Source organism: Nerophis lumbriciformis, linkage group LG36 (genome assembly GCF_033978685.3).
Source record: "Nerophis lumbriciformis linkage group LG36, RoL_Nlum_v2.1, whole genome shotgun sequence".
Lineage (NCBI taxonomy): Eukaryota > Metazoa > Chordata > Actinopteri > Syngnathiformes > Syngnathidae > Nerophis > Nerophis lumbriciformis.
This window is the reverse complement of record NC_084583.2, coordinates 21,187,501-21,209,828: the sequence shown is the minus strand read 5'-3', so window position 1 is coordinate 21,209,828 and position 22,328 is coordinate 21,187,501. Positions and strand designations below refer to the sequence as shown.

Below are 22,328 nucleotides of genomic sequence, written 5' to 3'. Positions count from 1 at the left end.
TCTGTGTCTGATTGAGCTTTTTAGGTCAACATTCTCAATTATTCATGTATCTTGAAAGTGTAGATTCTTTCAAAAAGGGGTCAGTTTTAGTCCCTTGGATTCGGTTACTGGTACAAGCTGAATTCTGTGTTTGATTCCAATCCTTCATGCCGTGTTGAAGTCAATGAGACAAGCTGCTCTCCTGTCCACAGTGTATCCACAGAGACGTGGCTGCCAGAAACGTCCTTTTGACCAACCATCGAATAGCCAAGATTTGTGACTTTGGCCTGGCGCGTGACATCATGAACGACTCCAACTACGTGGTGAAGGGAAATGTAAGCCCTGGAACACTTACAGTATCTGAGTACAAGCAAGGATCCAGTTACCCCTTCTCAAGGGACAGAGCCATGCCAATGAACCATTGAAATACTTCTAGAATAGTCAGAGTAGAGCTTGTTTTGACGTAGCAAACTGTGAATATTCGCATTCATCCATTTGTTGAATCGATTGCAACTGGAACGTTGAGATAATCTTAGAAGACGTTTTGCTTCTCATCAGAGTAGGCTTCATCAGTTGCATGCTCACAGACTTGGATAGGACATTTCTAGTCTGAGGGGCTGGTGCCTGATCTAAAGTTAAGTTAGTTAGGAATCTTCATTGTCCTTGCACAGTATACCAGTTCAATGACGTTCAGGCACGTTTCGTATCCTCAGTGCAGAACAAGTAAATAATAAGTACATTAAACGATAAAACTGAAATATATAAAAACATTGACAGCAGATTATTGCACCGGTTATTTCACAAATGGTTGCTGAGGGCACTTGTACGAAATGACACATTACACGGTCACATGTTTTTTTCTAACAAGACTATCGCCCGGTTATAAAAACTGTCCTTCAGTCTGTACAAGTATTGAAGTTAGTGAAGTGCAAGAACACTGATTTTCTTCAATTTCATGCCGGTATTGGCGATACCAAATCTGACAATAATGTATCTAATTTGTCTGCTGAATTAAAAAAAGTGGTGTATTTCAAATAACATAGCATAAAGAATACAGGTATGTATTGTTATTATTTATAATATATTATTTATGACATTGTATATATTTATTATCATTATTGATTATTTTATATTCATTTATTTCAAACTTTGATGTATATTGAAAGAGTGGCGTGAGTAACAATACAGCCAATCTAATACAACAGAAAAAAAACACGGACAAAATCGTATACAGTACACAAAAATCGTGTTTCAAAGCATAACAAAAGGAAACAAGTAACATAATAAAAGCATTCATATAACTGAATTGATAATAAAAAGTAAGTCAAAACGTGAAAATACTGAACATGTTGTAAACAAAAACATTCAACATTGACACATTGTGTCATTCACAAGTTTAGCTACTTTTTTACACTGTGTTACTGTTTTTTTTTGTTTGTTTGTTTTTGTTTTTTTTGTGTCCTGTCCAGCTTCTCAGGCAAATCATATAGTTGATGTAGATGCCCACGTCGGCTGTTCAGATTGACTTTACAAAAGAGAAGTGTAGGATACTTCTCTTGTTGCCTTATTTGTATTTGACTTTATTAAATGTATTTATATTATCATTTAGTGCAGCCGGAGGGGATAGAAAGAGAAAAAAAAGAAGACAGAGGGGGAAATTGTGGGGACAAGAGGGGGATTAGACAGAGAGACAAAAACAACAACAGCAAACAACAACAACAACAATAGAGCAACATCAGCAAATATGACATGTACAAACATGATGGTAAAAGTAATAGCAAATAAGCAGTTAGCGAAAAATAAAAAATAATACAGAAATGACAATGAGTACAAATGGATCAATACAAATACCAATAGAAATAGCGCTATTGATAATGGACAATACCAATAATTTACCTTTAATATCAACAATACAGTTGTTCAAATGCAACAATACATATACGTATGGAGGGGGAGAAAGAGAAGCAACCTAAATTAACCTTGTAGATTGTTATAGTCTTAATAGGTTAAGCTTTGTCAGTGTGCCATGTGTTACACCCAGTTTACCCTAGGGCAACAACGTTAATATATGTTTGATGAAACGTGATTATGTGCATGAGTGTACGTATATATGTGTACTTGTATATGTACAGAATGTGTATATGTGTTTGTACAATGAATGTATATGTACAGAATGTGTGTATGTGTTACTGTTAATGATACACATTATCTCAAATAACTTAAGTATCAAAAGTAGGGGTGTGGGGAAAAAATGGTTTCGAATTCAAATCGCGATTCTCATGTTGTGCGATTCAGAATCGATTCTCATTTAAAAAAAATCGTTTTTCTTTAATTTTTTGTAATTTAAAAAGAATTTTTTTTTTTTTTTTTTAATTTAAAAAAAAAAATTAAATTAAAAAAACAAAACAATTTAATTTAATTTTTTAAAATGTTTTTTAATTGTTTTTAAAGTGTTTTAATTTTTTTAATTTTTTAATTAATCAATCCAACAAAACAATACACAGCAATACCATAACATTGCAATCCAATTCCAAAGCCGAGCCAGCAACACTCAGAAGTGCAATAAACAGAGCAATTGAGAGGAGACACAAACACCACACACAACAAAGCAAAAGTAGTGAAACAAAAATGAATATTATCAACAACAGTATCAATATTAGTTACAATTTCAACATAGCAGTGATTAAAAATCCCTCAATGACATTATCATTAGACATTTATAAAATAAAAAAAGAACAATAGTGTCACAGTGGCTTACACTTGCATCGCATCTCATAAGCTTGACAACACACTGTGTCCAATATTTTCACAAAGATAAAATAAGTCATATTTTTGGGAAAATATCCTTTTTGAATCGAGAATCATGTTGAATTGAAAAAAAAAATCCATTTTGAATCGAATCATGACCCCAAGAACCGATATTGAAACGAATCGTGGGACACCCAAAGATTCACAGCCCTAATCAGAAGTATTGATATTTTGATCTGAGAATCGATATTGGAGCAGAAAGATCTGATATCGGCGGTATCGATATTTCAATATGGATCCGCACATCAATAATTGAAGTGTGGATTTAATATCCATCAAAAATAAAAACAGGAAAAGTGCTTAATGCTTAATGGGACAGCGTGGCGTGGTTGGGAGAGTGGCCGTGTCAGCAACCTGAGGGTTCCTGGTTCGATCCCCAGTTTCTACCAACCTAGTCATGTCCGTTGTGTCCTTGAGCACGACACTTCACCCTTGCTCCTGATGGGTGGTGGTTAGGCCTTGCATGGCATCAGTGTGTGAATGTGGAAATAGTGTCAAAGTGCTTTGAGTTCCTTTAAGGTAGAAAAGCGTTTACCATTTACCATTATCTCAAATAACTTAAGTGTCAAAAGTATTGATATTTTGATTTGAGGATTGATATTAGAGTAGAAAGTTCTGATATCGGTGGTATCGATATTTCAATATGGATCTGCACATCAATAATTGAAGTATGGATTTAATATCCATCAAAAATAAAAACAGGAAAAGTGTTTTACTTTACAATGTCACTTTAAATCCCATCCATCCATCTTCTTCCGCTTATCCGAGGTCGGGTCGCGGGGGCAGCAGCCTAAGAAGGGAAGCCCAGACTTCCCTCTCCCCAGCCACTTCGTCCAGCTCCTCCCGGGGGATCCCGAGGCGTTCCCAGGCCAGCCGGGAGACATAGTCTTCCCAGCGTGTCCTGGGTCTTCCCCGTGGCCTCCTACCGGTCGGACGTGCCCTAAACACCTCCCGAGGGAGGCGCTCGGGTGGCATCCTGACCAGATGCCCGAACCACCTCATCTGGCTCCTCTCGATGTGGAGGAGCAGCGGCTTTACTTTGAGCTCCCCCCGGATGACAGAGCTTCTCACCCTATCTCTAAGGGAGAGACCCGCCACCCGGCGGAGGAAACTCATTTCGGCCGCTTGTACCCGTGATCTTGTCCTTTCGGTCATAACCCAAAGCTCATGACCATAGGTGAGGATGGGAACGTAGATCGACCGGTAAATTGAGAGCTCCTTCTTCACCACAACGGATCGATACAGCGTCTGCATTACTGAAGATGCCGCACCGATCCGCCTGTCGATCTCACCATCCACTCTTCCCTCACTCGTGAACAAGACTCCGAGGTACTTGAACTCCTTCACTTGGGGCAGGGTCTCCTCCCCAACCCGAAGATGGCATTCCACCCTTTTCCGGGCGAGAACCATGGACTCGGACTTGGAGGTGCTGATTCTCATCCCAGTCGCTTCACACTCGGCTGCGAACCGATCCAGCGAGAGCTGAAGATCCTGGCCAGATGAAGCCATCAGGACCACATCATCTGCAAAAAGCAGAGACCTAATCCTGCAGCCACCAAACCAGATCCCCTCAACGCCCTGACTGCGCCTAGAAATTCTGTCCATAAAAGTTCAGAACAGAATGGGTGACAAAGGGCAGCCTTGGCGGAGTCCAACCCTCACTGGAAACGTGTCCGACTTACTGCCGGCAATGCGGACCAAGCTCTGACACTGATCATACAGGGAGCGGACCGCCACAATCAGACAGTCCGATACCCCATACTCTCTGAGCACTCCCCACAGGACACGGTCGAATGCCTTCTCCAAGCCCACAAAACACATGTAGAGTCTATTCAAGTTTATTCACAATACCATATAACAAATACAATAGTCGTAAAATATCATCATTTAAAGATGTTGGTATGTGAAAGGGTCCCCCAAATAAGCTAGAAGAAGCTTTTGACAGGGGGTCCAGAGGATAGAATATACATGAAATGATGGAATATACATGGAATGATGGAACATGGTAGCAAGTACAACAACAAAAAACAACGCTATATGATTAACACAAGATAATAGTACTAAAGCAAGCATACACATACATACATACATTCATTCAACCATGCAAAACCCAACAGTAGTCTACCCTACATGAGGCATTAAATATAGGTGGTTAATAGATAAGTTTTTAGTTTATTTTTGAAGTTGGAGAATGGATACAGCATCTTGAGGTTCTCATTAAGTCGGTTCCAAATCTTTGGTCCCCTGCATACAACACTTCGAGCGGTACAATCCAGTAAACGATGTTTCCCTGATATCAAATCTAAGTTACGAGTGTTGTGGGCATGCTGGGGATGGTAGATAGGAACCAAGCTACAGAGCCTTAAATTCAGCCTGTAAATGACTTGATAGGTTAAACAAGCATTTTGATAAATATTGAACTCTGTCAGTCTTAAGAGATGATAATTATGGAATAGATGTCGAGTGGGGGCATTAAACTTGGACCATGACAGGGCCCGTATGATTTTCTTTTGCATAGATTCTAATTTGTGGAGGTAGGTAGGGAAGGTGTTACACCAGATGACATTACAGTAGTTTAGATGTGGTTCAAAGAGAGTTTTATATAGTGTGAGTAGAGCATAAAGAGGAAGATAATGACGAAGGTGAAAGAACAGGCCAACATATTTGGATAATTTGTTTAACAGATAGCTAATGTGACATTTGAAATTGAGGTATTCGTCAATGATGACCCCCAGGAATTTTGTGGAGTACACTCTCTGTATTTCCTGCCCATTGATGTTGATATGGCAGTGCTCAGTATTTGTCCAGTTTTTATTAGAACGAAATAGAATAAAATTTGTTTTATTTACATTAAGTGAGAGCTTATTGCATTTGAACCAGGAATCCACTTTCACAAGCTCTGAATTGACAGTTACTTGTAGATGGTGTAGGCTCCTGTGTGAGGTAAACAAATTTGTATCGTCAGCAAAAATTATTTTATGAAAAGTTTCGGAGGAGTTTACAAAATCATTTATGTATAGGATAAAAAGGAGAGGCCCCAAGATGGATCCCTGGGGAACCCCATAATTTATGGTCATACAGGGTGAATTGTGATCATTGACGCATACACATTGCTGCCTTCCGTATAGGTAAGAGCGGAACCAATCGAGAGGTACCCCTCTGACACCATAGTGATATAGTTTATACAATAAGATCTCAAAGTCTATTGTGTCAAAGGCCTTGGATAGATCCAAAAAAATGCCAATACCGCATTTTCCTTCTTCAATACAGTCATTGACCTTTTCCAAAAGGTCGAGTATAGCCATACAGGTGGTGCTTTTTTTTACGAAAACCATATTGGGAGGGGACAAGGATATTTAGTTTTTCCAGAAAGCCATTCAGTCGGTTATAGACTGGTTGGGCAAACTCCCATGCACCCTCAAGGACCCTGCCGAGAGTATAGAGCTGGTCCACAGTTCCACGACCAGGACGAAAACCACACTGTTCCTCCTGAATCCGAGGTTCGACTATCCGGCGTAGCCTCCTCTCCAGTACACCTGAATAGACCTTACCGGGAAGGCTGAGGAGTGTGATCACACTTTAAATCCCTCAAAACCAAATTTAAAATGTATGTACATAGTAGCCCTTCATTACAAGTCTCTCAAAGGGCTGCACAAACCACAATGACATCCCCTGATCTAAACCCACATCCGGACAAGGAAAAAAATCAAAAGACCCCAGCAGGGGAAAAAGAAGAAGGCTTGAGAGGAGACAGATGTAGGGACCACCCTTCCAGGGTGAGCAGCTGCAATGGATACAATTATTCAATTGTTACTAGGGATGTCCGATAATGGCTCTTTATCCGATATCCTGATATTGTCCAACTCTTAATTACCGATACCGATATCGTGGAATTAACACATTATTATGCGTAATTTGGGCAACCAGGTATGGTGAAGATAAGGTCCCTTTTAAAAAATTAATAAAATAAATTAAGATAAATTAATTAAAAACCTTTTCTTGGATAAAAAAGAAAGTAAAACAATATAAAAACAGTTACATAGAAACTAGTAATGAATGAGTCAAATGAAGTGTTAAAGGTTAGTACTATTAGTGGAGCAGCAGCACGCACAATCATGTGTGCTTACGGACTGTATCCCTTGCAGACTGTATTGATATATATTGATATATAATGTAGGAACCTACCAGAATAATAATAACAGAAAGAAACAACCCTTTTGTGTGAATGAGTGTGAATGGGGGAGGGAGGTTTTTTTGGGTTGGTGCACTAATTGTAAGTGTATCTTGTGTTTTTTTATGTTGATTTAATAAAAATAAAAAAATAAAATAAAAACCGATACTGATAATAAAAAAAAATCGATATTGATAATTTCCGATATTACATTCTAAAGCATTTATCGGCCGACAATATCGGCCTGCCGACATCTCTAATTGTTCCATAAATAGATCATGTGGAAGTCTCCTTCATCAACAAGCCAACAGATAGTCATGGGGGGGGGATCTTCTCTTGGGCTCAGCCAGGCCAGCCCACAGCTGTGTGTGGAAAAGGGGTCCACTCCTGGTCACAACTCAGGTCAGCTCGCACCTCACAAGACTGGTACCGCCTCAGAAATGATCCGTGGCCGCCTGGTACCCTCTCCAGTTCAGAGAGGGGGGGACAGAGTAGAAAGGTGGCAGATCAACTGGTCTAAAAAGTCTAAAAATAATACATTATGTTTCCCTCAATCAAACCGTAGCAAACCCAGACCATAACGCTATTAGAAATATAACGAAGCACCTTGATATTTATGGTATGGTAAAGCCTTGCAAACTTTTATGACGACCCTGCATATTTAAGAATTGAGAATTGTGAGGAACCAAAATTGAAGCGTTGAATCATTCAAATTCCAACCTATTTTTGAGTGTAGGCAGGACATGTTTTCTTGGTACTCACCTGGTCTGACAACAATGTGACTCATTTTCAGTCAATTGCAACTGTACACAGGCTACTCTAAAGTATATCCGCATTTGGCTTCCCTTGAGAAAATCAAATGTATGAGGTAGAGATGCGCGGATAGGCAATTATTTCATCCGCAACCGCATCAGAAAGTCGTCAACCATCCGCCATCCACCCGATCTAACATTTGATCAGAACCGCACCCGACCGTTGTTATATATCTAATATAGACGATGCAAGGCATTAGTGAGGTTATAAAGCTTTTGCCTGTTAAAGAAAGGAGACTGATCCAATGCAGCACAGACATTCATTCGCGTGCCACGCTGTCACGACCCAGACGCACACCAGTGCGCAATCATATGGGAGCCGCGCTGAGCGCACCTCCAAGCGCGTCTCGCTGCCGGCGACGGCCGGGTATGGGCCCGACGCTCCAGCGCCATCCATTTTCAGGGCTAGTTGATTTGGCAGGTGGGTTGTTACACACTCCTTAGCGGGTTCCGACTTCCATGGCCACCGTCCTGCTGTCTATACCTGGACGTGCGTCGGGCCCTTTTCGCGGATCGCCTCAGCTACGGCTCCCGGTGGGGCCCTCTCCGCGAGGCGTCCCTTCTCCGCTCCGTAAAAGTGTCCATCTCTTTTTTTTTTTGTCTTCTGTTGTGGCATATGCTGCAGGTGCCTGCTCGTTTTTCGTATGTGGGTAACAATATTTAACTATGTATATATATTTCCGAATTGGTTTAACTGCCACCCGCCTGAATCTATTTAAAATCTAATTTTTTTTTATTTCAACCGCCCGACCCGACCCGACCCGACCCGACCCGACCCGCGGATAAAATCTTTTTTTTTTTTATTTCAACCGCCCGACCCGACCCGACCCGACCCGACCCGACCCGACCCGCGGATAAAAACTTTTTTTTTTTTTTTTTTCATCCGCCCGATCCGCGGATAATCCGCGGACTCTGCGGTTGTGCCCGCAAACCGCGCATCTCTAGTATGAGGTGTACTAATGAGACACTTGAACTTGTTTATTGTCCCTTTGAAGGCGCGCCTGCCAGTGAAGTGGATGGCTCCAGAGAGTATCTTTGACTGCGTCTACACTGTCCAGAGCGACGTCTGGTCCTATGGAATCCTCCTGTGGGAGATCTTCTCTTTGGGTGAGAATACACACATTTAGTCACATTGTTAGAGAGACGCTTTTGTGCTAAAGTGTTGACGTGCTCTATCAGGGGAAAGTCCTTACCCCAGCATTGCTGTGGACTCCAGGTTCTACAAGATGGTGAAACGTGGCTACCAGATGTGTCAGCCAGACTTTGCGCCACCTGAGATGTAAGCCATTAGTTCCTTCCTCTCAACCTAGTTGGCGGGCGGTTGGATGGATGGACAGATGAAGTACATCTGAAAAGTATTCACAGTGCTTCACTTGTTCCACATTTTTTGGTTACAGTCTCATTCCAAAATGGGAAAAAAATGTTTTTGTCCTCAAAATTTTACAGACAACGCCTCATAACGAAAATGTGCAAATTTATTCAAACTAAAAAAACTAAATTAAACAATCACATGTACATAAGTATTCACAGCCTTTGCTCAATACTTGGTTGATGCACTTTTGGCAGCAGTTACAGCCTCAAGTCTTTTTGAATACGATGCCACCATCTTGGCACACCTATCTTTGGGCAGTTTCGCCCATTCCTCTTTGCAGCACCTCTCTAACTCTATCAGGTTGGATGGGAAGCGTTGGTTTTCATTCAGGATGTCTCTGTACGTTCCTGCATGCATCTTTCCCTCTACATACCTGCCAACTACTCCGGTTTTCCCGTAATTAGTACGGTTTTCATCAACCTATTCCAGGTTACGGTTGCAGTGATAAAAAATACGGTTTTTCATTAACTAAAAAAAATAATTTTTAAAAAAAGTTTTATTCACTGCATATATATACCTCTGGATTGGCAGACCGGGGTGGTGGTTCCTCTCTTTAAGAAGGGGAACCGGAGGGTGTGTTCTAACTATCGTGGGATCACACTCCTCAGCCTTCCCGGTAAGGTCTATTCAGGTGTACTGGAGAGGAGGCTACGCCGGATAGTCGAACCTCGGATTCAGGAGGAACAGTGTGGTTTTCGTCCTGGTCGTGGAACTGTGGACCAGCTCTATACTCTCGGCAGGGTCCTTGAGGGTGCATGGGAGTTTGCCCAACCAGTCTACATGTGCTTTGTGGACTTGGAGAAGGCATTCGACCGTGTCCCTCGGGAAGTCCTGTGGGGAGTGCTCAGAGAGTATGGGGTTTCGGACTGTCTGATTGTGGCGGTCCGCTCCCTGTATGATCAGTGTCAGAGCTTGGTTCGCATTGCCGGCAGTAAGTCGGACACGTTTCCGGTGAGGGTTGGACTCCGCCAAGGCTGCCCTTTGTCACCGATTCTGTTCATAACTTTTATGGACAGAATTTCTAGGCGCAGTCAAGGCGTTGAGGGGATCCGGTTTGGTGACTGCAGGATTAGGTCTCTGCTTTTTGCAGATGACTTGGTCCTGATGGCTTCATCTGGCCAGGATCTTCAGCTCTCACTGGATCGGTTCGCAGCTGAGTGTGAAGCGACTGGGATGAGAATCAGCACCTCCAAGTCCGAGTCCATGGTTCTCGCCCGGAAAAGGGTGGAGTGCCATCTCCAGGTTGGGGAGGAGATCTTGCCCCAAGTGGAGGAGTTCAAGTACCTCGGAGTCTTGTTCACGAGTGAGGGAAGAGTGGATCGTGAGATCGACAGGCGGATCGGTGCGGCGTCTTCAGTAATGCGGACGCTGTATCGATCCGTTGTGGTGAAGAAGGAGCTGAGCCGGAAGGCAAAGCTCTCAATTTACCGGTCGATCTACGTTCCCATCCTCACCTATGGTCATGAGCTTTGGGTTATGACCGAAAGGACAAGATCACGGGTACAAGCGGCCGAAATGAGTTTCCTCCGCCGGGTGGCGGGTCTCTCCCTTAGAGATAGGGTGAGAAGCTCTGTCATCCGGGGGGAGCTCAAAGTAAAGCCGCTGCTCCTCCACATCGAGAGGAGCCAGATGAGGTGGTTCGGGCATCTGGTCAGGATGCCACCCGAGCGCCTCCCTAAGGAGGTGTTTAGGGCATGTCCGACCGGTAGGAGGCCACGAGGAAGACCCGGGACACGTTGGGAAGACTATGTCTCCCGGCTGGCCTGGGAATGCCTCGGGATCCCCCGGGAGGAGCTGGACGAAGTGGCTGGGGAGAGGGAAGTCTGGGCTTCCCTGCTTAGGCTGCTGCCCCCGCGACCCGACCTCGGATAAGCGGAAGAAGATGGATGGATGGATGGATGGAAGTTTTATTCACGAAATCGCGTAACAACAATCACAATCGACACTGCTTCCCGTAACTTCCTATCGTGCCATTCCGAATGCCATGCGCGAGGCTATTTATAGCACCGCTGCCAAGCACGAGGCACCTGTTGCCATTGTTTCCAAACGAGCGAACGATCATGGAATCAGCCGGAGAAAAATCGCAAACGAGTCTTAAACCGAAAAGAAAACTGCAGTCATTCCGTGAAGAATATTCAAAAGCCTATCCGGGAATAATTATCTAGCTATTCCCCCTTCAAAACAAATTTTTTGTAAAAACCGGTCACCTTCCTTCAAATCTCCTCTGAGCGCGTTTGTCGTTTCGGCTTCAAACTAACACAGGAGAGAGATTGAACCCTTGTGTATAAAATAACAACAGAGTTGTAATACCTGCTCCGGTTTTGATTTTATGACCCTTCAAAGACCCGCTGCGCTGATGCTGCTGCGCTGCTGTTTTTTTAAGATGGCTGCTTAAAAGCAGGAAGCACCGACGTGCCCACACATTGCAGACAAGGTAGGTACACTAGACAAAAGTCTTGGGACACTTCAGACTAAAAGTAGACAAAAGTATTGGGACACTTAGGACTAGCACCTGCCAAATACGCGGGCCCGACCAATGCTGCTTGCAGCTTTAATTTTTCTTTTGAATTTGCAAATGTATTGAAAAATGAATAAATCACAAGTATTCAGACCCTTTGCTCAATACTTTGTTGATGCACCTTTGGCAGCAATTACAGCCTCAAGTCTTTTTGAACACAATCATAGCACACCTATCTTTCAGCAGTTTCACCCATTCCTCAAAATGTGGAACAAGTGAAGCGCTGTGAATACTTTCCTGACTTACCGTATTTTCCGTACCATAGGGCGCACTGCCGATGAATGGTCTATTTTCGATCTTTTTTCATACATGAGACGCACCATATTATAAGGCTCATTAAAGGAGTCATATTATTATTATTATTATTATTATTTCTAAATGTAAAACACTTCCTTGTGGTCTACATAACACATACCTGCCAACTACTCCGGTTTTCCCGTAATTAGTACGGTTTTCATCAACCTATTCCGGGTTACGGTTGCAGTGATAAAAAATATGTTTTTTCATTAATTAAAAAAAAAATAAAAAAATAAAGTTTTATTCACGAAATCGCGTAACAACAATGACAATCGACACTGCTTCCCGTAACTTCCTATCGAGCCATTCCGAATGCCATGCGCGAGGCTATTTATAGCACCGCTGCCAAGCACGAGTTTCCAAACGAGCGAACGATCATGGAATCAGCCGGAGAAAAATCGCAAACGAGTCTTAAACCGAAAAGAAAACTGCAGTCATTCCGTGAAGAATATTCCAAAGCCTATCCGGGAATAATTATCCCTTCCAAAAAGGGTGAAAACTACGCGAATTGCACCTTGTGCAGACAAGATTTTTCGATCGGACACGGAGGAATTAGCGATGTAAAAGACCACGTTGGGACAAAAAAACACAAGTCTAATGCCGTTGCTAGCGATACAAGTGGAAAACTTTCAACGTTTTTCGGATTTTAGCCACAAAAAGGTAATGACACCAATGTTATCTATTGGAATTGTTTAGTACTGTTATACTGTTAAAAGTGTTTATACTATTTATGCTTTCAAGTCCAAGTTGAAGAAATCTTGTTAAATGTTGACAGCATAACTACCAAAATACAGAAGTATGTCCTTAATATTTTTGCGGTGCTATTTCTGTTGAAAAGTTCAAATGATTACATTAGAGATGTGATGTGCCACTTTTCAAGTGTCTGATGGCTTAAATTCATTTTCATGAATTTTTCATATTTTGAATTCTTTTGAAAGGCTTCCAAAAAAACTACATTTGAATTGTAATTCCATGCTATTGACAGGACTATTAATTTTAATGAAGTTAGCTTACCATGTTTACAGTATGATAATTGTGATAGAAATGTGAATTTTAGGCACAGAATATTTTTTACAATTGAACAAGGCAGTAGATTATACAAGCTTGGACAGAAAGTTAATAATGACACCAATTTTTTTTTTTTAATGGAATTGTTTAGTACCGTTTTACCATTTGTTTACTGTAAAAAGTGTTTATACTGTTTATACTTTCAATGAACAAATTGAAGTCTTGTGAAAGGTTGACAGGATAACTGGCATTAACTGTCAAAAATAATTTCAAACTATTGAAGTTAGCTTACAGAATAAACATGTCAATCAACCCATATGATTTTTGCTGTAATATTTTTGTTTTGAAAAGTCACTGTGACTGATAGAAAAGTGATGGTTTTAGCAACATTTTAACCTGTCTGAATGCTAATAATCATTTTGCGTCGGGGGGCGGGGGGGCGAAGGAACCCCCCACCAGGACTTTGTCCTGGACCTACCGGGGCCTGCAACCCCTGGACCCTGGCTACTAGGTTTTTCTGATTTCAAAAGTTGGCAGGTATGCCTCTATCATGACTAATCGCTGAAAACCATCCCCACACCATGATGCTGCCACCACCATGCTTCACTGGAGGGATGGTATTGGCCTGGTGATGAGCGGTGCCTGGTTTACTCCAAACATGATGCCTGGCATTTACGCCAAAAACTTCAACCTTTGTCTCATCAGACCAGATCATTTAGTTTCTAATGTTCTGAGAGTCTTTCAGGTGCATTTTTTTTACAAACTTTTCACTAAGAAATGGCTTCTGTCTGGCCACTCTACCATTCAGCCCTGAGTGGTGGATTGCTGCAGAGATGGTTGTCCTTCTGGAAGGTTCTCATCTCTCCACAGATGAATGCTGTAGATCTGACAGAGTGACCATCAGGTTCTTGGTCACCTCCCTGACTAGACTAAGATGAATGCAGCAATGTATAGAGACATCCTGGATGAAAACTAACACTTCTCATCCAAATTAATGGAGCTTGAAAAGTGCTGCAAAGAGAAATAAGTGAAAGCTGGTGGCGTCGTATTCACAAAAGACTTGAGGCCGTAATTGTTGCCAAAGGTGCATCAACATTGTATTGTGCAAAGGCTGCGAGTACTTTTGTATGGTATTTGTAAATTTGTTTTTTTTTGTTCAAGTTGCAAAAAAAGAAATAGAACCTTTTTACGTTGTTGTTATGGAGTATTGTGGGTAGAAGTTTGAGGACAAAAAATGTATGTATTCTATTTTGGAATAAGGCTGTAACATAACAAATAAGTGAAAAGACGTGAATACTTTCCAGATCAATCATTCAATCTTTACCATAGAACCATAGAAGCATAAATGGATCTTACAAAAAATGATACCATCCATTTTAAAAAGAGAAAGTGTGATGATAACCATAGAACCAGAAATGTATCATACACAGAATTATACCATAATACCCAAAATGAAAAGTGTGATGATAACCATAGAACCAGAAATGTATCATACACAGAATTATACCATAATGCCCAAAATAAAAAGTGTGATGATAACCATAGAACCTCAAATGTATCTTACAAAGAATGATACCATTAATTCTAAAGAGAGAAAGTGTGATGATAACCATAGAACCATAATTATACCATAATGTTCAAAATAAAAAGTGATGATAACCATAGAACCAGAAATGTATCGTACACAGAATTATACCATAATGCCCAAAATGAAAAGTGTGATGATAACCATAGAACCAGAAATGGATCCTACAAAGAATGATACCGTTAATTCTAAAGAGAAAAGGTGTGATGATAACCATAGAACCAGAAATGTATCGTACACAGAATTATACCATAATGCCCAAAATGAAAAGTGTGATGATAACCATAGAACCAGAAATGGATCCTACAAAGAATGATACCGTTAATTCTAAAGAGAAAAAGTGTGATGATAACCATAGAACCATAAATGTATCGTACACAGAATTATACCATAATGCCCAAAATGAAAAGTGTGATGATAACCATAGAAGCATAAATGGATCTTACAAAAAATTATACCATTATTTCTAAAGAGAGAAAGTGTGATGATAACCATAGAACCAGAAATGTATCGTACACAGAATTATACCATAATGCCCAAAATAAAAAGTGTGATGATAACCATAGAACCAGAAGTGGATCTTACAAAGAATGATACCATTAATTCTAAAGAGAGAAAGTGTGATGATAACCATAGGACCATAATTATACCATAATGTTCAAAATAAAAAGTGATGATAACCATAGAATCAGAAATGCATCGTACACAGAATTATACCATAATGCATCAAGCATGGAGTGATAGTTTAATATCGTATAAACGCATGCTTACCTTAGCTAAAGCTAAATATTACTCAGATGCATTATAGATGGATAGAAGTGATGATATTTGATGGGCGTTCGTATTAGCAGTGCACAAAATAATAGATTTACACTCAAGTACTTATTCATCTCAATAATAAATCCATTCATAATTTTAAAAAGTTATTTTAAAAAATTAGGGATGTCCGATAATATCGAACTGCCGATATTATCGACCGATAACTGTTTTAAAATTTAACAAATAAAAAAAATAAAATAAAAAATAAAAAATTTAACATTGGAACTTATCGGTATCAGTTTCAAAAAGTAAAACTTATAACTTTTTAAAAGGCTGCTGTGTACACGGACGTAGGGAGAAGTACAGAGCGCCAATAAACCTTAAAGGCACTGCCTTTGCGTGTCGGTCCAATCACATAATATCTACGGCTCTTCACACACACACAAGTGAATGCCATGCATACTTGGTCAACAGACATGCAGGTCACACTGAGGGTGGCCGTATAAACAAGTTTAACACTTTTACAAATATGCGCCACACTGTGAACCCACACCAAACAAGAATGACAAACACATTTCGGGAGAACATCCGCACCGTAACGCAACATAAACACAACAGAACAAATACCCAGAATCCCTTGCAGTACTAACTCTTCCGGGACACTACAATATACACATATATATATATATACACTGAGGGAGAGCATGTCCCAAATTCCAAGCTGATGTTTTGAGGCATGTTAAAACAAATAATGCACTTTGTGACTTCAATAATAAATATGGCAGTGCCACGTTGGCATTTTTTTTCCATAACTTGAGTTGATTTATTTTGGAAAACATTGTTACATTGTTTAATGCATCCAGCGGGGCATCACAACAAAATTAGGCATAATAATGTGTTCATTCCACCATTGTATGTATCGGTATCGCTTGACATCGGTATCGGTAATTAAGAGTTGGACAGTATTGGAAAATCGGATATCGGCAAAAAAAGGCATTATTGGACATCTCTAAAAAAAATACATACCGTATTTTTCGGACTATAAGTCGCAGTTTTTTTCATAGTTTGGGTGGGGGTGCGACTTATACTCAGGAGCGACTTATGTGTGAAATGATTAACACATTAGCTTAAAATACCAAATAATATTATTGATCTCATTCACGTAAGAGACTAGACGTATAAGATTTCATGGGATTTAGTGATTAGGAGTGACAGATTGTTTGGTAAACGTATAGCATGTTCTATATGTTATAGTTATTTGAATGACTCTTACCATAATATGTTACGTTAACATACCAGTTGGTTATTTATGCCTCATATAACATACATTCTTTATTCTTTATTTATTTTAAATTGCCTTTCAAATGTCTATTCTTGCTGTTGGCTTTTATCAAATACATTTCCCCCCAAAATGCGACTTATATATGTTTTTTTCCTTCTTTATTACGCATTTTCGGCCGGTGCGACTTATACTCTGGAGCGACTTATACTCAGAAAAATACGGTATATGAAATGACTCAAACAGAAAACAATGGATGAAAACACTAATCTATTCATTATTAACCATCTTGAATTGACTTATACTATGACCTAGTGGCCATAATAATTCATTAAGTTAAGTAATAACGCAATGATGCGAACACATTTGTTACTGGATATTTGTTAACGCGCCTCTACCTAAGTAATGTGCAACTATCATTTTCGTATTTTTCGGACTATAAGTCGCAGTTTTTTTCATAGTTTGGGTGGGGGTGCGACTTATACTCAGGAGCGACTTATGTGTGAAATGATTAACACATTAGCTTAAAATACCAAATAATATTATTGATCTCATTCACGTAAGAGACTAGACGTATAAGATTTCATGGGCTTTAGCGATTAGGAGTGACAGATTGTTTGGTAAACGTATAGCATGTTCTATATGTTATAGTTATTTGAATGACTCTTACCATAATATGTTACGTTAACATACCAGTTGGTTATTTATGCCTCATATAACGTACACTTATTCAGCCTGTTGTTCACTATTCTTTATTTATTTTAAATTGCCTTTCAAATGTCTATTTTTGCTGTTGGCTTTTATCAAATACATTTCCCCCAAAAATGCGACTTACCGTATTTTCCGCACCATAAGGCGCCCTGGGTTATAAGCCGCGCCTTCAATGAACGGCATATTTCAAAACTTTGTCCACCTATAAGCCGCCCCGTGTTATAAGCCGCATCTAACTGCGCTAAAGGGAATGTCAAAAAAACAGTCAGATAGGTCAGTCAAACTTTAATAATATATTAAAAACCAGCGTGATGTGGGCGCGCATGGAGTCGTATATCAACATGGACGGAGCTGCGTGAAAAAAGCCACCCGGCCTCTTCGCGTAAACTTACCTTAACCACTCGCTCATCTTTTCTTCATCCATCCATCCCTTCGAGTTAGCTTTTATGATGACGCCGGCTGGAAAGGTCTCTTTTGGCAAGGTCTTCCTTTTGAATATCACCATAGGTGGAAGTTTCTGGCCATTAGCATGGCAAGCTAGAACCACAGTGAAGGATGACTTCTCATTCCCTGTGGTGCGAATATTCACCGTACGTGCTCCCGTTGTATCCACAGTGCGGTTCACAGGAATATCAAAAGTCAGTGGAACCTCGTCCATGTTGATAATGTTCTCTGACCGGATCTTTTTTTCAGCTATCTTGTTTTTACAATATGCACGGAAAGTAGCCAGCTTTTCTTGAAAGTCTTTAGGCAGTTGCTGTGAAATAGTAGTCCGTGTGCGGATGGAGAGATTGCGTCTTTTCATGAACTGGAAACCTGTCGCTTAGTAGGAGCCATTTTGTGGTCTTTACAGATGTAAACACACAAAGGAAATGAAACGTAATATCCGCGCGCTTCTTCTTCTTCTTCTACGTGGGCGGGTGGTTGCTTACAGTAGAAGAAGAAGCGCTTCCTGTTCTATGGGGGCGGGTGCTTACCTTGGCGGTTGCTTGCGTAGAAGAAGAAGCACTTCCTCTTCTACGGGGAAAAAAGATGGCGGCTGTTTACCGTAGTTGCGAGACTGAAACTTTATGAAAATGAATCTTAATATTAATCCATATATAAAGCGCACCGGGTTATAAGCCGCACTGTCAGCTTTTGAGTAAATTTGTGGTTTTTAGGTGCGGCTAATAGTGCGGAAAATACGGTATATGTTTTTTTCCTTCTTTATTGTGCATTTTCGGCCAGTGCGACTTATACTCCGGAGCGATTTATACTCCAAAAAATACGGTACTCAGATTAGATCTTCAACGCTTGAACATTCATAATTGCTAAATGAGTGGTTTTACACCAACATACTTTTATAGGCGCACGCAATTTCGAACTACTTCAACTTTAAGCACACCTGTGAAGTGAAAACCATTTCAGGTGACTACCACTTGAAGCACATCGAGAGAATGCCAAGAGTGCGCAAAACAATAATCAGAGCAAAGGGTGGCTATTTTGAAGGAACTAGAATATAAAACATGTTTTCAGTTAAGTACATAACTCCACATGTGTTCATTCATAGTTTTGATGCCTTGAGAGACAATCTACAATGTAAACACCGTATTTTTCGGAGTATAAGTCGCACCGGCCGAAAATGCATAATAAAGAAGGAAAAAACATATAAGTCGCATTGGAGTATAAGTCGCATTTTTGGGGGAAATGTATTTGATAAAAGCCAACAGCAAGAATAGACATTTGAAAGGCAATTTAAAATTAAAGCTGCAAGCAGCATTGGTCGGGCCCGCGTGTTTGGCAGGTGCTAGTCCTAAGTGTCCCAATGCTTTTGTCTACTTTTAGTCTGAAGTGTCCCAAGACTTTTGTCTAGTGTACCTACCTTGTCTGCATTGTGTGGGCACGTTGGTGCTTCCTGCTTTTAAGCAGCCATCTTAAAAAAACAGCAGCGCAGCGGGTCTTTGAAGGGTCATAAAATCAAAACCGGAGCAGGTATTAAAACGCTGTTCTATACTTTTATACACAAGGGTTCAATCTCTCTCCTGTGTTAGTTTGAAGCCAAAACGACAAACGCGCTCAGAGGAGATAGATTTTGAAGGAAGGTGACCGGTTTTTACAAAAAATTTGTTTTGAAGGGGGAATAGCAAACTTCCTGTTGATTTTCGCTGGGGGTTGTCAATTTATAAAATGTAGGTCTAAGTTAGACCTACATAGAGGTTTTTGTTTCATGTCTCTCCGACAGGCAGTTTTGTCATTTTTTTCTTCAGAGGAGCAGTTTTTTGTGCGTTTTATTCAAAAATTGCGCTAGAGCGCAATTTTGAGATTTGGGGTTAGGTTTTTTCATTAGATCACAGTTTTAGCCAGTCCTGATGTGTGTGTTCAGTTTGGTGAGTTTTGAAGCATGTTAAGGGGGTCAAATTAGAGCTCAAAGAGGCAAAAGTGACTGTTTTTAGTACTTTTTTGTATTGAAGGGGGAATTGCCAACTTCCTGTTGATTTTTGCCCGAGGATATACAATTATGAAAACTAGGTATAAGTCAGACCTACATAGAAGTTTTTGTTTCATGTCCCTACAACATTCGTACTGGGAGTTATAAGCAGTTTTCTTTCTAAGGGGCGCTAGAGCGCAATTTTGAGTTTTGGGGTTCGGTTTTTTTATTAAAAGACAATTTTCGCAGGTCCTGATGTGTGGACCCCCCCCCCCCCCCCCCCCCCTCCGCTGTGTGTCAGTGATTGGTCGCGGCTGTCACACCACCCCGGAATAATTGCGTGGTGGAAACGGTGCAGACTGAATGTGAGTCAGGGCCCGGTCATCTGTGAGTCAGGCCTGTTAGCCACATGACCGCCGCGCTGCGAGGCCGTGGAACTGCTATTTCACGGCCAGACTGGTGCAGGGAACAAGTCTCTCTTGTGGAAGCACAAACACACTTCCTTGTACTTCTTATTTTATACTTCCTGATTTGTGTGTAGACAGTGTGGCAACACGGACACAATGATTGGACACGCTACAATATAGAGCAGCTGGACCAGACGGCTTTAAGGACCCAAGTAGACCGATGGCCGGTTCATGAAACTCAGTACAAACTTTCTTACATATCTTCAGGTATTTAAGTGACATCAAGCAGGGGTTCTCAACCTTTTTAACAACTTTTCCACTACAGAGTGGCCCCGGGGCCCACTCGAATAACACTCTTGCTATTAATGCCATTCACTAATTATATCTAACCTACTTTCAGTTTATCGGAACAACCTTGTCGAATGATATGAAGCCATGTGCTAATCACAAGTTGTATTTATATAGCGCTTTTTCTCAAGTGACTCAAAGCGCTTTACATAGTGAAAGCCAATATCTAAGTTACAAACCCCGTTTCCATATGAGTTGGGAAATTGTGTTAGATGTAAATATAAACGGAATACAATGATTTGCGAATCATTTTCAACCCATATTCAGTTGAATATGCTACAAAGACAATTTTTTTGCAAATAATAATTAACTTACAATTTCATGGCTGCAACACGTAGTTGGGAAAGGGCATGTTCACCACTGTGTTACATGGCCTTTCCTTTTAACAACACTCAGTAAACATTTGGGAACTGAGGAGACACATTTTTGAAGCTTCTCAGGTGGAATTCTTTCCCATTCTTGCTTGATGTACAGCTTAAGTTGTTCAACAGTCCGGGGGTCTCCCTTGTGCTATTTTAGGCTTCATAATGCGCCACACATTTTCAATGGGAGACAGGTCTGGACTACAGGCAGGCCAGTCTAGTACCCGCACTCTTTTACTATGAAGCCACGTTGATGTAACACGTGGCTTGGCATTGTCTTGCTGAAATAAGCAGGGGCGTCCATGGTAACGTTGCTTGGATGGCAACATATCTTGCTGTATGTACCTTTCAGCATTAATGGCGCCTTCACAGATGTGTAAGTTCAATCTCAATCAATCAATCAATCTTTATTTATATAGCCCTAAATCACAAGTGTCTCAAAGGGCTGCACAAGCCACAACGACATCCTCGGTACAAAGCCCACATACGGGCAAGGAAAAACTCACCCCAGTGGGACGTGGATGTGAATGACTATGAGAAACCTTGGAGAGGACCGCATATGTGGGTAACCCCCCCCCCTCTAGGGGAGACCGAAAGCAATGGATGTCGAGTGGGTCTGACATAATATTGTGAGAGTCCAGTCCATAGTGGATCCAACATAATAGTAAGAGTCCAGTCCATAGTGGGGCCAGCAGGACACCATCCCGAGCGGAAACGGGTCAGCAGCGCAGAGATGTTCCCAGCCGATGCACAGGCGAGCGGTCCACCCCGGGTCCCGACTCTGGACAGCCAGCACTTCATCCATGGCCACTGGACCTGTGCCCCCCCCCCCCCCCCCCCCCCAAGGAAAAGGGGAGCAGAGGAGAAAAGAAAAGAAACGGCAGATCAACTGGTCTAACAGGGGGGCTATTTAAAGGCTAGAGTATACAAATGAGTTTTAAGATGGGACTTAAATGCTTCTAGTTACCCATGTCTTGGGCACTAATACACCCCCATACCATCACACATGCTGGCTTTTACACTTTGCGCCTATAACAGTCCGGATGGTTCTTTTCCTCTTTGGTCCGGAGGACACGACGTCCACAGTTTCCAAAAACAATTAGAAATGTGGACTCGTCAGACCACAGAACACTTTTCCACTTTGTATCAGTCCATCTTAGATGAGCTCAGGCCCAAACGAAGCCGACGGCATTTCTGGGTGTTGTTGATAAACGGTTTTCGCCTTGCATAGGAGAGTTTTAACTTGCACTTACAGATGTATCGACCAACTGTAGTTACTGACAGTGGGTTTCTGAAGTGTTCCTGTGCCCATGTGGTGATATCCTTTACACACTGATGTCGCTTGTTGATGCAGTACAGCCTGAGGGATCAAAGGTCACGGGCTTAGCTGCTTACGTGCAGTGATTTCTCCAGATTCTCTGAACCCTTTGATGATATTACGGACCGTAGATGGTGAAATCTCTAAATTCCTTGCAATAGCTGGTTGAGAAAGGTTTTTCTTAAAC

The 22,328-nt window shown here is 41.1% G+C and overlaps 1 protein-coding gene across 1 annotated transcript in view; it reads left to right on the top strand.

Moving 5' to 3' along the window:
* Positions 1 to 22,328, top strand: part of LOC133577095 (macrophage colony-stimulating factor 1 receptor 1-like) — a 104,196-nt gene that overhangs the window by 61,784 nt on the left and 20,084 nt on the right. Inside the window, exons 17-19 of the mRNA XM_061930655.2 lie at positions 192 to 314; positions 8,766 to 8,877; positions 8,950 to 9,049. Of these exons, the coding sequence (XP_061786639.1) occupies positions 192 to 314; positions 8,766 to 8,877; positions 8,950 to 9,049 (335 nt within the window). The remainder of the gene's footprint in view (positions 1 to 191; positions 315 to 8,765; positions 8,878 to 8,949; positions 9,050 to 22,328) is intronic.